Below are 15,054 nucleotides of genomic sequence, written 5' to 3'. Positions count from 1 at the left end.
TCATGTCGCCGGCTCAACTCCTGATGAACAGGGACCTGCGGACGACACTTCCAGCCATACACTTGCCCCACCTGGATCACCTTCCGGCGCTGCAGAAGGTGCAGCAGCTCCGAAACCAGCAAAAGCAGGGCTATGATGCTCATGTCACCGATTTGCCCGTGCTATCCCCGGCAGACACTTCAGGATCAAGATACCGGATGGTGGCTAGTCTGCTCCAGCTGGCATTGTTCGACAGGCTGTGCCCCGCTCATATGTTGTATGTATGGCTGATGGTTCTGTTGTGCGATGAAACGGACGGGCACTGCGCAAAGTTGCCTGCCCGCAACCGCTTTCTTCTCCATTTCCGTCCGTTGTTTTGCCACCTCCTGATACCTCAAACTACGAGGCCACCAGTCAGGCTTCCATCCCGCCTGTCAAGGCGCCATCGTCCCCACCACCACCTCTCCGGCGGTCAACAAGGATCAGACGCAAGCCCCAGAGACTGGACTTATGAACATTTGTTTTGTTTGCTATGCTCTGTTTTCTCACATTAGACAGCTGTCTTCACATGTAAATACGTTCACATATGCCACCGCTTGTAAATATGTTAATATATGCCACCACATGTAAGTACGTTCCCATATGCCAACAAAACATTTTTAAAAAGGGAAGATGTCATAATATGCAGACATGCAGATAATGATATACAGACAGGCACAGACAGGCAGCTAATGAACACAGAGAACAGGACATGACCAATGAGCAGGAGGGACACTCAGGGGTGGTATCTCACTATAAAAGGCCCGAGGCACTCACACTCCACCTCTTTCCACTGATGAACATTTACAGAGTGAGTCAGGGTGTATGTACAGTATCACACCTCCAGCACGTGGCTAAGAGCTAGTCTGGTTCAGTCAGACAGAGTAACCACACTTAGGTTAGCAGAGAGTCGAACTCATAGAGAACTGTGCTATTGGGTCAATAAATCAGATTGAACTAACTTCAAGGTCTGGAGTATCTTTTGGTTAAAGCTGCATCCATTTGCAGCCTGTGTTATCCCAGAGTACATAACACGACAGGACTAAGATAAACGTAGCGCAGAGTAAGAGCAGACAGAGGGAAGCCGCAGGGCTCAGCGGGACTGTAGCAAGAAGTATAACAGGTAAGACAGATGTATGGAGAGCCTGGATTACTGCATGGAACTATGATGTAATTGCAATTATGGAGTCATGGTTAAAGGAGGGACAGGATTGGCAGCTTAACATTCCAGGATATCATTGTTTTAGACGGAACAGAAGGGGAAACAAAAGAGTTGGGAGAGTTGCATTGCTAATTAGGGAGCAGACCACAGCTGTGTTGAGGGAAGACACATTGGAGGAATCTTGTAGTGAGGCATTATGGGTGGAGCTCAGGAAGGGTGAAATCACAATGTTGGGAGTGTAGTAGAGACCTCCCAACAGTCCGCAGGAGACAGAGGAGCAGTTGTGTAGTCAGATACTGAAAAGGTGTGAAAAAAGCAGGGTAGTTGTGATAGGTGACTTTAACTTCCCCATACTGACTGGGAATCCTGCACGGCCAGGTCCTCGGATTTAGAGCAATTTGTTAGATGTGTCCAGGGGAACATTTTGATACAGTATGTTGACAATCCAACCAGCGAGGGGGCCATACTAGACTTGGTATTGGGGAATGAGCCAGGCCAGGTGATTGATGTCTCAGTAGGGGAGCATTTTGGGCTTAGTAACCATAATTCCATAGGATTATGGGTAGTCATGGATAAGGACATGGGTGGCCCACGGGTGAGGGTGCTTAATTAGGCAAGGGCCAACTTCCGGTGGCGGCCATGGAGTGAACGGTCGCACATTCAGCAGCTGTTGCCTTAGTGGTTTTTTAAATGGTTTTTAAGCCGGATTTTTCAGGAAATTTCTCAACATAAGTTGATTGAAGGAAGAGGAAAAGGAGGTGACCCTCAATTTATGGAATCGTGTCCAAATAAGAGTTGAAAAAGAAGAAACCAAAAGATGAGTGAAAGCAAGGCTCAGAGGCCACCGAGCACAATGGTAACGAGACAAAGCGTGTCCACGCCAGTTCACTGGTCAATGGAGCAATGGATCGAAGATCGAGTACCTGGATGAGAAGTTTGCCCGGCATCATAAGGAGTGTGCAGAAGACACGACCCAGGTGATAGCCTCGATTTAAGAAGGTGGTTGACCGGGTGGAGGACAAAATGATGACCCAGGGACAGGAAATTCAAAAGTTGCAGGAGCAGGCGACTGAACAAGAGGAGGAGTCCACTGCGATGGCTTTGGAAATTAGCATACTACAGGACAGCCACAAACAACTGCTGGATAAGGTGGAAGACTTAGAGAACCGGTCTCGCAGACAAAATATCCGAATCGTCGGGCTGCCAGAGGGAAAGGAGGGATCAGATGCGGGTACGTATGTGGGGCAGATGTTGCAGGAGATGGTCGGGGACGATGTGTTTGACAAGCCGCTGAAGGTGGTCCGGGCGCATAGGGTGCTCGTATGTAAGCCCCAGTGTTGTGAGCCACCGAGGGCCATGGTGGTGAGGCTGCATCGATTCCTCGACAAGGAGCGTATCATGAAGTGGGCCAGACAGACGAAACGGTACATGTGGGAAGAATCAGAGATCCTGGTATACCAAGACTGGGGACCAGAACTTGCAAAGAGGAGAGCAAGTTTCCACAAAGTTAAGGTGGCCCTGTTTGTGAAAGACATTCAATTTGGACTGTTATACCCGGCGTGTCTTTGGGTGACCTACGAAAACCGGCAGCTGTACTTTAACAATCCGGAAGAGGTGGCTAATTTTATGAAAGACAATAATAATAATAATCTTTATTGTCACAAGTAGGCTCACATTAACACTGCAATGAAGTTACTGTGAAAAGCCCAGAATAATCTGGCTTCAGGACTTTTAAATTCAAACTGTGGTGGACTGAGGTTGGGGGAAAGGATAAAGTGGGGGGTAGAGAAAAATAGTTCTGTGTTTTGTTTTATGTTGTTTAAAATTTCAGTCTTTCTAATTCTGTGAGTTAAGTCGCGATGTTCGGAAAGAAAAGGATTTTGTTTCATGTGTAATTTGATTTTGACTTATTGCTTTATGTACTGAATTACAGAGAAAAAACTTTTAAGTTGCAACGGGAGGTTTTCTTTTCTGTAAGAAAGATGGTTGATTCTTGCATGCATGATTTTGCTCAAGCTGCTTAAAGCTTCTTCTATTGTGTGTGATTCTGTTTGAAGGTGATGGGACTGATGAGAATCGGTTAAACGGGGAGGGGTTGGCCTTGTTGCCTGCCCATTGGGGGATGGTTTGTTTGCTTTTGGGGGCTGTTGTTATTGTGTTGAGTGCTTGTGTTATGATTCGGGGAGATAGAATCTGGCAGATGGCAGGTTGTTTGATGCCAGAGGATGGGAGCTGCTGGGCTAGCTGGACAACTGGTCCATGGAAGCAAAATGGGGGGAGAGCTGAGGAAAGATGAAGTGGGGAGGGAGGGGGGGACTGCTGACGAGTAAGGGACAGTTAGGAGACTGGTGATTGAGATCAGATGGTGGTCGCCGCCGAGGGGCGGATCAAGTGAGGTGCGGAACACGGGCTAGGAAAGGTCATGGCTGATCGACAGGGGAGGGGGGGCAAGGGCCCCCTCAACCAGACTGGTTACGTGGAATGTTCGTGGACTGAACAGGCCGGTTAAGAGAGCCTGTGTGTTCGCACACCTGAGACAGTTAAAAGCGGACGTGGCTATGTTACAGGAGACACACCTGAAGCTGGGAGACCAAATTAGATTAAAGAAGGGATGGGATGGGCAAGTGTTTCATTCAGGACTGGACTTTAAAACAAGGGGGTTGGCTATCCTGATTTACAAAAGGGTGTCATTCGAGGTGGGGAGGATAGAGGCAGACCCGGGAGGTATATTTGTTATGGTTAGCGGGAAGCTAGAGGGAATGGCAGTGGTGCTGGTGAATATATATGCCCCAAACTGGGATGATGTCACGTTTATCAGGAAGGTGCTGGGCAAGATCCCAGACCTTGACTCTCACCGGCTGATTATGGGAGGTGACTTTAATACAGTCCTGGACCCGAGATTGGACCGGTCGAGTGCTAGGTCGTGGAAACTATCAGCAATGGTAAAGGAACTGCAGGGATTCATGGAGCGCATGGGAGGGGTAGATCCGTGGAGATTTGAGAGACTAAGGAGCAGGGAATATTCATTCTACTCCCATGTACATACGGTTTACTCCAGGATAGATTTCTTCATGCCAGATAAAACACTGTTAGCAGGGTTGAGGACACGGAGTACTCAGCAATTGTGGTTTCAGATCACGCACCACACTGGGTAGACCTATGGGCAGGCACGGGAATGCCCCAGCGCCCACAGTGGAGACTAGATACAGGGCTGTTGGCGGATGAGGAGATCTGTGAGCGAGTGAGAGAGGCCATTTGGGGGTACATAAAGATCAATGACACGGGAGAGACTGCAGCTGGGGTGGTCTGGGAGGCACTGAAAGCGGTTATTAGAGAGGAATGTATTTCGATTCGAGCCCACAGGGATAAAACTGAGTTGTCGGAGCTGAACAGGTTGGTAGGAGAAGTCTTACAGGTGGACAGAAGATATTCAGAGTCTCCAAATGAGGAGCTCCTGAAGGAGCGTCAGAGACTTCAAATGGAGTTTGGGCTCCTTTCCACAGGTAAGGCGGAGGAGGGTCAGAGGAGGGGCAATATATGAATATGGGGAGAAAGCTAGCAGGATGCTGGCGCATCAGCTGAGGAAACAGGAGGCGGCGAGAGAAATAGGGAAAATAAAAGATTTGAGGGGGAAGATGGTGACGGACCTGGCGGAGGTGAATGAAGTGTTCCGGGAATTTTATAGCCAGCTATACGAGTTGGAACCCCCGGTTGGGGAGGAGGGCATGAATCAATTCCTGGGGAGGCTAGAGTTTCCAAAGGTAAATGAGGAGATGGTGGAGGCTCTGGGGGGCCCAATTGGGCTTGGGGAGGTGTTAGATGGACTGGCGGCGATGCAATCGGGTAAAGCCCCGGGACCTGACGGATTCCCAGTGGAACTTTATAAGAGGTTCTCTGGGTTACTGGGGCCGCTCCTGTTTAAGGCTTTTAACGAGTTCAAGGAGCTGGGAGTACTCCCCCCCAACGTTATCACAGGCATCAATTTCTCTCATCCTGAAGCGAGACAAGGATCCGGAGAGCTGTGGATCGTACAGGCCAATTTCCCTCTTGAATGTGGATGCCAAATTATTGGCAAAGATCCTGGCCACTCGAATAGAGGGTTGTGTCCTGGAGATAATTGGGGAGGATCAGAGGGGGTTTGTAAAGGGCAGGCACCTGACATCCAACATTAGACGGCTTGTTAATGTAATTATGATGCCAGTGGAAGGGCGCGAGGCTGAGGTGGTAGTTGCCATGGATGCGAAGAAGGCTTTCAACCAGGTGGAGAGGAAGTATCTATGGGATATTTTAGGCAGGCTTGGAGTTGGGCAGGGATTTATGGAGTGGATCCGGTTATTGTTCCAGGCCCCAGTGGCAAACGTAAGAACTAACCGAGTTTGGTCGGAATGCTTTAGTCTATGTCGGGGGACAAGGCAGGGATGCCCGCTCTCCCCATTACTGTTTGCCCTGGCCATATGTGATGAACGGTTACTGCCTTATCATCATGTAAGGTGATGTCCCCTTTAAGACCGGGCTTGGAACCCTGGGGACCCTGCCTCTGGCTCCGCCCATCTGGGAGCCATATATAAAGGGCTGCCTCATGGTCTGTGTAACAGTCAGCTCTCGTCTCTAGCTGTAGTATAGTTATTAGTCTAATAAAGCCTTCTTTACAGTTTAATCTCTAAGCATCATTATTGAGGGTACCTCACCATAGAACCCTTAGCAATGGCCCTGAGAGCAGTGAATGCCTGTCGGGTATAGTGAGGGGGGGGGGGGGGGGGGGGGTGGAACACAGGGTCTCTCATTATGCGGACGATTTGCTGCTTTATGTCACGGACCCGGTGGGCGGGATAACCAAAATCATGGAGGTATTAGGAGAACTTGGGCGATTTTCAGGCTATAAGTTAAATATGGGAAAGAGCGAGATGTTCGTGATCCAGGCATGGGGGCAGGAAAGGAGACTAAAGGAACTACCTTTCAAAGTGGTTGGGAGGAGTTTTAGGTATCTGGGGATTCAAGTGGCCAAGGATTGGGGGCAGCTTCACAAGTTAAATTTGGGCAAAGCAGTGGATCAAATGAGAAGGGATTTCCGTAGATGGGACATGCTCCCACTGACGCTGGCGGGGAGGGTTCAGACGGTGAAGATGACGGTCCTTCCGAGACTGCTTTTTCTTTCAATGTCTCCCGATATTTGTCCCAAAGGCTTTTTTTTTTAAGTATGAATGCGGCTATATCAAGGTTTATATGGGCGGGTAAAACCCTGAGAGTAAAGAGGGCACTCCTGGAACCGACCCATGGAGAAGGGGACTTGGCTCTCCCAAGCTTTATTAACTATTACTGGGCTGCCAACATACCGATGGTCAGGAAGTGGGTAGTGGGGGAGGGGTCGGTCTGGGAGCGGATGGAGGCAGCATCCTGCAACGGTACGAGTCTGGAGGCTTTACTGACCTGCCGTTCTCACCGGCTCGGTACTCCACAAGTCCAGTGGTGGTGGCAGCCCTGAGGGTGTGGGGGCAATGGAAGCAGCATATGAGGCTGCAGGGGGCATCAGTGTGGTCACGGATCTGTGACAATCACCGGTTTGCACCGGGGGGGGCTGGATGGGTATGGCAGCGGGCAGGGATTGAGAGGTTTGAGGATCTATTCATCCAGGAGGGCTTTCCGACCTTGGAGACACTAGATGAGGAATTTGAGTTGTTGGGTGGGAACGGGTTTCGGTATCTTCAAGTGCGGGACTTTGTACGGAAACAGGTCCCAAGCTTTCCTCGCCTCCCCCTGAGGAGACTACAGGATAAAGTGCTGTCAAAAACAGGGGTTGGAGGTGGAAGGTTTTGGAGATATACAGAGAATTGTTAGAGTGGGAAGGGGCCCCTTTAGAGAGGTGAAGAGGAAGTGTGAAGAGGAGCTAGGAGGGGAGCTGGAAACTGAACTGTGGGAAAAAGCCTTGAAAAGGTAAATGCATCCTCGTCCTGTGCTAGACTTAGCTTGATTCAGTTCAAGGTAGTCCACAGGGCCCACATAACGGTCGCCCGGATGCGTAGGTTCTTCGAAGAGGTGGAGGACAGATGTGGACGCTGTGGGGGTAGCCCGGCCAACCACGTTCATATGTTTTGGGCATGTCCAAAACTGAAGGAATTCTGGCAGGGATTTGTCAGAAGTCCTGGAAGGTAGGGTAACTCCGAGTCCAGAATTGGCAATTTTTGGGGCGTCTGAGGATCCGGGGGCAATGGTGGGGAGAGAGGCCGATATCCTGGCCTTCACCTCCCTGGTGCCCCGAAGACGGATCTTGCTGAGCTGGAGGGACTCGGAGCCCCCGAAGTCAGGAGTGTGGGTCAGCGATATGGTAGAGTTTCTCATTCTGGAGAAAATCAACTTCGTTCTGAGAGGATCAATACAGGGACTCGCCCGGAGTTGGCAGCCGTTCATCGATTTCATTAACAAAAATTGAACGTCAGCAGTAAGGGGGGAAAGGGAAAGGGGGGGAGGAGGGAAAACAGGAGGCATGGTAATGTTAAATAAGGACAGGGAACTCAGTATACGGGTAATTGGGGACAGGGCGGGAGAAGTGGGGACATGGTTTATTGTTTGTTGTTCTTTTAGGGGGTATTTTGTGCATTGATCTGCGCAGTTGCTTTAGAAATGTCAACATGTTAAATTGTGAAAATTACAAATTCTTCAATGAAATATTTTCTAAAAACAAAATTAGGCAAGGGCCAATTACATCCAAATTCGACAGTGTCATGTGAGAGTACCTTTAAGAAATGGGTATTTATAAAATAGCTGTAGTGGATCTACCTTTATGAAATGGGTGTTTATTAATGATGTCAGAGGTGGGTGGAGCTGGGCTGTCTGTCTGCTTTTACTTTCACTTTGGGCTGTCTGCTACAGGGTGTGTTTAGTTTCATTTTAGATTTGGAGAAGCTGCAGTCACAGCAAGATGTGTATTAATCTCTGCAAGGTAAAGAATGTTCATTTGGTGATTTCAAAGTGGTAACTTCTCTCAGTAAAGAAGATAAACCTAATGTCTTTCTGTAAAAAGGGTTCCTTTTTGTCTTATGGATGTTGCAAGGAAAGATTAAGAGTTACTTATAGAGTACTATATTCTTTGCGGGATTTATTGGTGTTGATAGTTGTCAAGATGTTTACTGTGGGTTTATAAAGTGTTAACTGGTTTCATAAATAAACATTGTTTTAATTTAAAAGTACTGTAGATCTCTGTTGCATCACACCTATAAAGTAGGCCCATGTGCTCCCCATAACCACAATCTATTAAAAGTTGTGGGTCAGGTGAACTCCATGATACACTTTGGGATTCTCTAAACCCTGGCCCATAACAACAGGAACTGGGGAATGTGGATTGGGAGCAGCCATTTGAAGGCAAATCTACGTCTGACATGTGGGAGGCAATTAAAGGGCAGGACAGGTATGTCCCCGCGAAAATGAAGGATAGAAATGGCAGGATTTGGGAACCATGGATGACCAGAGAAATTGTAAGCTTAGTCGAAAGGCAAAAGGAAGCATATGATAGGTCTAGGTATCTAAAAACTGACAAAGCCCTTGAGGATGACACTGAAAGCAGGAAGAAACTTACTTGGAATAAGGAGGGCTAAAAGGGGCCATGAAATGTCCTTAGCAAACATGGTCAAGGAGAATCCCAAGGCTTTTTATGCATATATTAGGAGCAAGAGGGTAGCAAGAGAAAGAATAGGCCCACTCAAGGGCAATGGAGGGAAGTTATGCGTGGAACCACAAGAAGTGGGTGAAATCCTTAATGAGTACTTTGTATCAGTATTCACCAGGGAGAAGGACATGACGGATGTTGAGGTCAGGGACAGGTGTGTGAACAATCGAAGGAGGAAGTGTTGAGTACCCTAAATTGCATTAAGGTAGACAAGTTGTCGGGGCCGGTTTGGGATCTATCCCAGGTTACTGCACTTCAAATGTGCCACTCCCGCTTGTGGACCGTAGATGTGCGAAATCCATCCTGGAAATTTGCCCCCCCACCCCAGAAAAAATAATGGGTGCCAAAATGGGGGACAGGATTTCTGAATTGGTTCCGGTGCCACTTTGACTAAGACACGGAGGAAATCCGGGAACGACACCATAGTGTCACCCATTGGCTGGAGTCATCAGTTAAATCATGATAGAAATTGCTAGCATATTCATTTCAATTACAAAAGTTCACAAATTGGGGGTAAAATTCAACTAGGACAGCACAAAACAAATAGTCGTGGAAATAGCCACCCATTTCACATCCTGCCTGATTTCCTTCCACTGAAGTCAATGGAGAGGAAAATCGAGAAGGGCATAAAATGGGCTTACAAACAGCTGTTTACTCCCATGTCAAAGTTCAACTTTACCGCCCACTTTGTTGACATTATAAATGTTGATAGCAAAGCATCACAAAAAAAATCACGGCATCAAGAATCAAGAGTTATAAAGGGGACAGAGGCAAGATTTTTCTAATATATAAAATAAATGAATATATTGTTATAGATACAGACTTAATTTATTAAAGTTTAGATGACAATTTTTTTCATGAATACCAAATCTCACCTTAGCAATAACTTCTGTTATATTTTGTAGTGACTGTTTTATAGGATATTTAGCCATGTCCCATTGAAAGTGTGTCACGTATCTATGAAGGTCAACTAAAAATAAAGGAAGATAGAATTAGTTGTGCACTTGATATTCCTTGATCCATATGTAACAAATCAAACGCTACCACAGTGCTACATCAAATACTGCAAAATCACAGGTAAAGTATTAAGTGCAAAAATTAAAATATTTTATGCTAATGGATTAATAATAAGCTACAATGTGAAGTGTGGCCTGCTTACTTGCCCTGATTAATTTCATTTATCACAGCAAACAATTGGTACTTTTATAAATGTCGCAATGCAAAAGAAAACCATTTTATGGGTTCCCAGAAGCTAGCGATAATGAGCACTAGTTTTGATTCTGCTTCCCACCACTATAAATTGCAGCGATAGTGAAAGTCAAGTGGGAAAAAGTTTCTGGCTGCAAAAAGTCCTGTTCCTCCTCCCCAAGTCCCAACTGGTTTACCAGCATTACTCTTGTGGCAAAACCTCTTTTAACTTATTTCATGGGATACGGGCACCAGTATTTGGTGCCCTCCACAAATGCTCTTGAGAAGGTGGTGGTAAGCCACCATCTTGAAATACTGCAGTCATGTGTGGTGTAGGTACACCCACAATGTTCTTTGCAAGGAAGTTCCAGGATTTTGATCCTGTGACAGTGAAGGAAAAGTAGTTGTTACCACACCCTGGGCTAGTCTGCGGTTAATTCCAGCCCCACATAACCCGGAGTCACAACACAAATGAATTAACCAATAATTCTTTGAAAAATACCCAAGTCTTTAGCCAATAATTACAATCACCAGGTTTGTAAATGTAAACATAATTACTTTTCATTTATAACAAGAACTATAATGAAATATGCAGCAAATACAACTGGTTAACTATTATCTAATTCCCACCTTAACTTGCCCCACACCCTCTACACACACATACACACACACAGACACACAAGACAGACAAACATGAGGGGTGGAAATGGGTAAAAATCATAAGTGAAAGGGAAGAGAGTCTTTGTTTCAGATGGTGTTTTTTTTAAGCACACCTTCCTTCACAGCCTGTGTTTGCAGCCTGTACTGGTCTTCTCTATAAATGTATTAATTCAGGTTCTCTGCAAGTTCAGAAATACAGCTCTCACAGGCTTTCTGGAGAGAGATAGCAGGTTCTTGTCTCTGTGCTGCCAGGATCAAATCGGAAATTCCTTGGGACTCTGAAAACCATTCACTGGGACAGAATCCAATCACCATCTGTTACCGGGCAGAATACGGCATTTGGCAAATTCATTGGAACCCAGTCAATGAATCGAACTGAGCCCCACCCCATCTCTCTCTCTCTCTGGTGCCAACAAATCTGGAGCTTCTGTTTAAACCAGCAGAGACTAGCAGAAATGTTCTTTCCTGTAACTTCTGAATTCTGTTATTTGCCTTAAAAATACATGTCCATTAATCATCCATGGATGAAGAATAATAACAGCAAAATTTAAAAAAGGGGAAATAAGGATATAAACAGGAAGGACCCTTACACAACATAGTTCCAAGTCAAGAAGGTGTGCAGCTTAGAGGGAATTTGCAGGAGGTGGTGCTTGCATGCATCTGCTACCTTTGTCCTTTAGTCGGTAGAGGTTGCAGTTTCAGAAGGTGATTTTGAAGGAGGCTTGGTGAGTTGCTGCAGTACATCTTGTATAGGTACATTGGACGGAATTCTTCCATTCTGGGACTCAGTCCCGTAGCGGGGCGGGAACGTGAAGGCCGTCCAGAAAACACACCAAGGGCGGGATTCTCCGACCCCGCGCCGGGTCGGAGAATCGCAGGCGGGCTGCGCGGATTGCGCGACGCCACCCCGACGCCGGTGTGGTTGGCGCGGCGCTGGCCGCGGGCCGCTCAATTCAGCCGGCCCGTTGATTCTCCAGCCTGGATGGACCGAGCGGCCGAAGGAAAAAAAACGAGTCCCACCAGCGCCTTTCTAACCTGCTCTGAGCCGGCGGGACCTCGGCGTTGAAGGATCGGGTGGGGCCTGTGGGGGGGTGGGAGAGGTGTCTGACCCGGGGGAGAGGACCTCCGATGTGACCTGGCACGCGATCGGGGCCCACCGATCGGCGGGCCAGCCTCTCTGGCTGATGGCCTCCTTTACTACGCACCTGCCCCTGTAGCCCTGCGCCATGTTGCGTCGGGGCCGGTGTGTTGAAGGAGGCCACTGCGCATGCACGCGTTGGCCCCGGCGCCATTGCATATGTCCGCATTGGCGCCGGCGCCACTGCGCATGCATGGATCCGCGGCGCACAGTTCGCGCCGGGGTCGGCAGCTGGAGCAGCACGAACCGCTTCAGCGCCATGCTGGCCCCCTGTAGAGGCCAGAATTACTCCTGGCAGCGGCCCGTTCACGCCGTCGTAAAATGCGACGGCGTTTACGACGGCGTGGACACTGTGCCGCGGGATGGGAGAATCCTTGCCCAAATCTTCCAGCCCCAACCTCATTAATTATGCAACTGGGTGTTTTTCACCGTATTCCGTGGCAGGGCAGGCCTGCTAGTGTGTAGTGTGCTGTCCTGTCCGGGCACCATATTGAAAAGGTGTCCAACATCACTGACCCGCTATTGTTTTTTAAATTTAGAGTACCCAATTCATTTTTTCCAATTAAGGGGCAATTTATCATGGCCAATCCACCTACCCTGCACATCTTTGGGTTGTTTGGGCGAAACCCACGCAAACACAGGGAGAATGTGCAAACTCCACACGGACAGTGACCCAGAGCCGGGATCGAACCTGGGACCTCGGCATTGTGAGGCAGCAGTGCTAACCACTGTGCCACCGTGCTGCCACCACTGACCCACTATTGAAGAAAGAAGATGGACCTCCTGAAAATGAAAGGACAGCTTGAGAGCACAGTCAGTAAAGCATATGGCATCCCTGGCTTTATCAGTAGGACACAGGGCATGAATGCAAGGAAATTATGTTAAACCTGTCTAAAACATTGCGATCAGTTCTGGGTACCATGCTTGAGGAAAGATATTAGAGAGTGAGCAGGTAAGATTCCTGAAATTGATTCCAAGGATGCAGAACTTCTAATATTTAGATAGATTGGCGAGGTTAGGACTGTTCTGCTTGGAGAGAAAGTTACAAGGAAATGTGATAGAGGTGTTCAAAGGCATGAGGAATCTGGCCAGAGTAGATGGGGAAAAACTGTTCCCATCCTGGTAGGATCCAGAACCAGAGGGTACAGATTTAAGATAATTGACAAAAGATGCAATGGTGACATTAGGAAAACCTTTTTCATGCAGTTGGTAGTTAGGATCTGGATTACACTGCTTGAGAGTGTGTTGGAGTCAGGGTCAAATGAGGTTTTCAAAAGGGAATATGATTATTATCTGAAAAGAGAAAAATACAGGGCTATGTGGAGAAAAGGCAGAGGAGTGGCATTAGATGAATTTCTCCCTCAAGAGGGCCAGCACAGATATAACTGGCCAAATGGCATCCTTTTGTGTTGTGATCATTCTATGTTTCTATGGTAGGACACACCTGGGCAATTTTTAACATAATCAGGTACATGCCAGTATTTTAGCTGTACCGGGACAGCTTGGCTAGAGGTGCAGCTAGTTCTGGCACATAGGTTTTTAGCACTACTGCTGGAATGTTGTTGAGGCCCATAGCCTTTGCAGTCTTCATTGAACCAGGGTTGATCCACTGGCTTGATGATAATGGTAAAGTGAGGGATATGCCAGGCCACCAGGCTACAGATTGAGACTGAATACAATTTTGCCACCCACAACGTCTCATGGATGGCCAGTTTTAAGTTGTTAGACAGGTTCTGAATCTATCCCATTTAGTACGGTTGTGCCACACAACATGATCAAAGGTATCCTCAATGTGCACAACAAAAACTGATATTTATATATTGCTTTTAAATGAATGAAACATTCCAAGGTGCTTCACAATAGCATTATAAAACCAAGTTTGATGGTACTTCATCTCCACAATGACTTTGCAGTGCACCCTCCTACAAATACTCTAATAGACAGGTGCACCTGAAACAGGTAGATTGGTAGAACAAGGCCGAGTAGGTTTTTCCCTCTTGCTGGTTCCCTCACCACCTGTCCCAGACTCAGTCTCACATGTAAGTCCTTCAGGACTCAGCCAGTGGTGGTGCTACTGAGCCCCTCTTGGTGATAGAAATTGAAGTCTCCCATCCAGAGTACATTTTGTGCTCTTGTCACCCTCGGTGCTTCTTCCGGAGGTGTTCAACATGGAAGAGTACTGCTTCATTAGCTGATGAGGGTGGTACGTGGCTATCAGCTGGAGGTTTCCTTTCCCATGTTTGACCTGATACCATGAGACTTCATGAGGTCTGCAGGGCAACTCCCTGATCACTGAACAACACTGTGTCACCACCTCTGGTGGGTCTGTCCTTCACTGAGGTAGGACACATTCAGGGATGGTGTCTGGGACAATGGCTAATTCAGTGAGTCTGACTATATCAGACTATTTCTCGACTAGCCTTTGGGGCAGGTCTCCAAATTTTATTGCATTTAGGAGTATTTTTTCACATTTCTTTTCCATTATTAATGACAAAAATACAAATTAAAGGATTGTATTCGGATAAAGTGACAGTAAAAATAATCCAAATGCATCTTTGAATCATTACCCCCTCAGTTCCCATCCCTTGGCTTATTGGGGTGGCGCCTCACAGCGCCAGCGACCCGGGTTCAATTCCCACCTCGGGTGGCTGTGTGGAGTTTGTACGTTCTCCCCGTGGCTGCGAGGGTTTCCTCCGGGTGCTTCTGTTTCCTCCCACAGGCCAAAGATGTACAGGTTAGGTGAATTGGCCATCTAAATTGCCCCTTTGTGTCCAAAGGTTGGGTGGGGTTATGGGGTTGCAGGGATAGGGCGGGGAGTGGGCCCATATAGGGTGTTCTTTCAAAGGGTCGGTGTAGATTCGATGGGCAAAATGGCCTCCTTCTGCACTATAGGGATTCTGTGATTCTGTGATTAGAGAGAAATGGTCCCCATATGTTAATAAGGAGGACTTTTCAGGATCGACGTTGCTGGGTATGTCGTTGTCATTTTGGGAGCCTAAGTAGATGCTGGGTGGTCTGGCCAGTTCTATTTCTTTTTTACTATTCACTCAAAATCCAACTAGATCATTATGAATACCGATCCCTATTTCTAACTAATAAACGCCAAGGGATGGGGGAAGTGAGGGGGCGATAACTCCAAAATACATCTGGATTATTTTTGATGTCACATCAGCAGAACACAATTCTTTAATGTATATTTTTTATCATTAATAATGGAAAAGGAGACTG

At 47.3% G+C, this 15,054-nt stretch overlaps 1 protein-coding gene across 5 annotated transcripts in view; it reads right to left on the bottom strand.

Annotated features, from left to right (window-relative positions):
• Positions 1-15,054, bottom strand: part of LOC140410546 (V-type proton ATPase subunit C 1-A-like) — a 244,702-nt gene that overhangs the window by 205,928 nt on the left and 23,720 nt on the right. For all 5 annotated transcript variants that reach the window (XM_072498778.1, XM_072498776.1, XM_072498777.1 and 2 more), the window contains one exon: positions 9,716-9,810. In XM_072498778.1, coding sequence (XP_072354879.1) covers positions 9,716-9,810 — 95 coding nt within the window. The remainder of the gene's footprint in view (positions 1-9,715; positions 9,811-15,054) is intronic.

This window comes from Scyliorhinus torazame, chromosome 4 (genome assembly GCF_047496885.1).
Source record: "Scyliorhinus torazame isolate Kashiwa2021f chromosome 4, sScyTor2.1, whole genome shotgun sequence".
Lineage (NCBI taxonomy): Eukaryota > Metazoa > Chordata > Chondrichthyes > Carcharhiniformes > Scyliorhinidae > Scyliorhinus > Scyliorhinus torazame.
The sequence above is the reverse complement of the archived record's forward strand: the minus strand, read 5'-3'. Positions and strand labels throughout refer to the sequence as shown.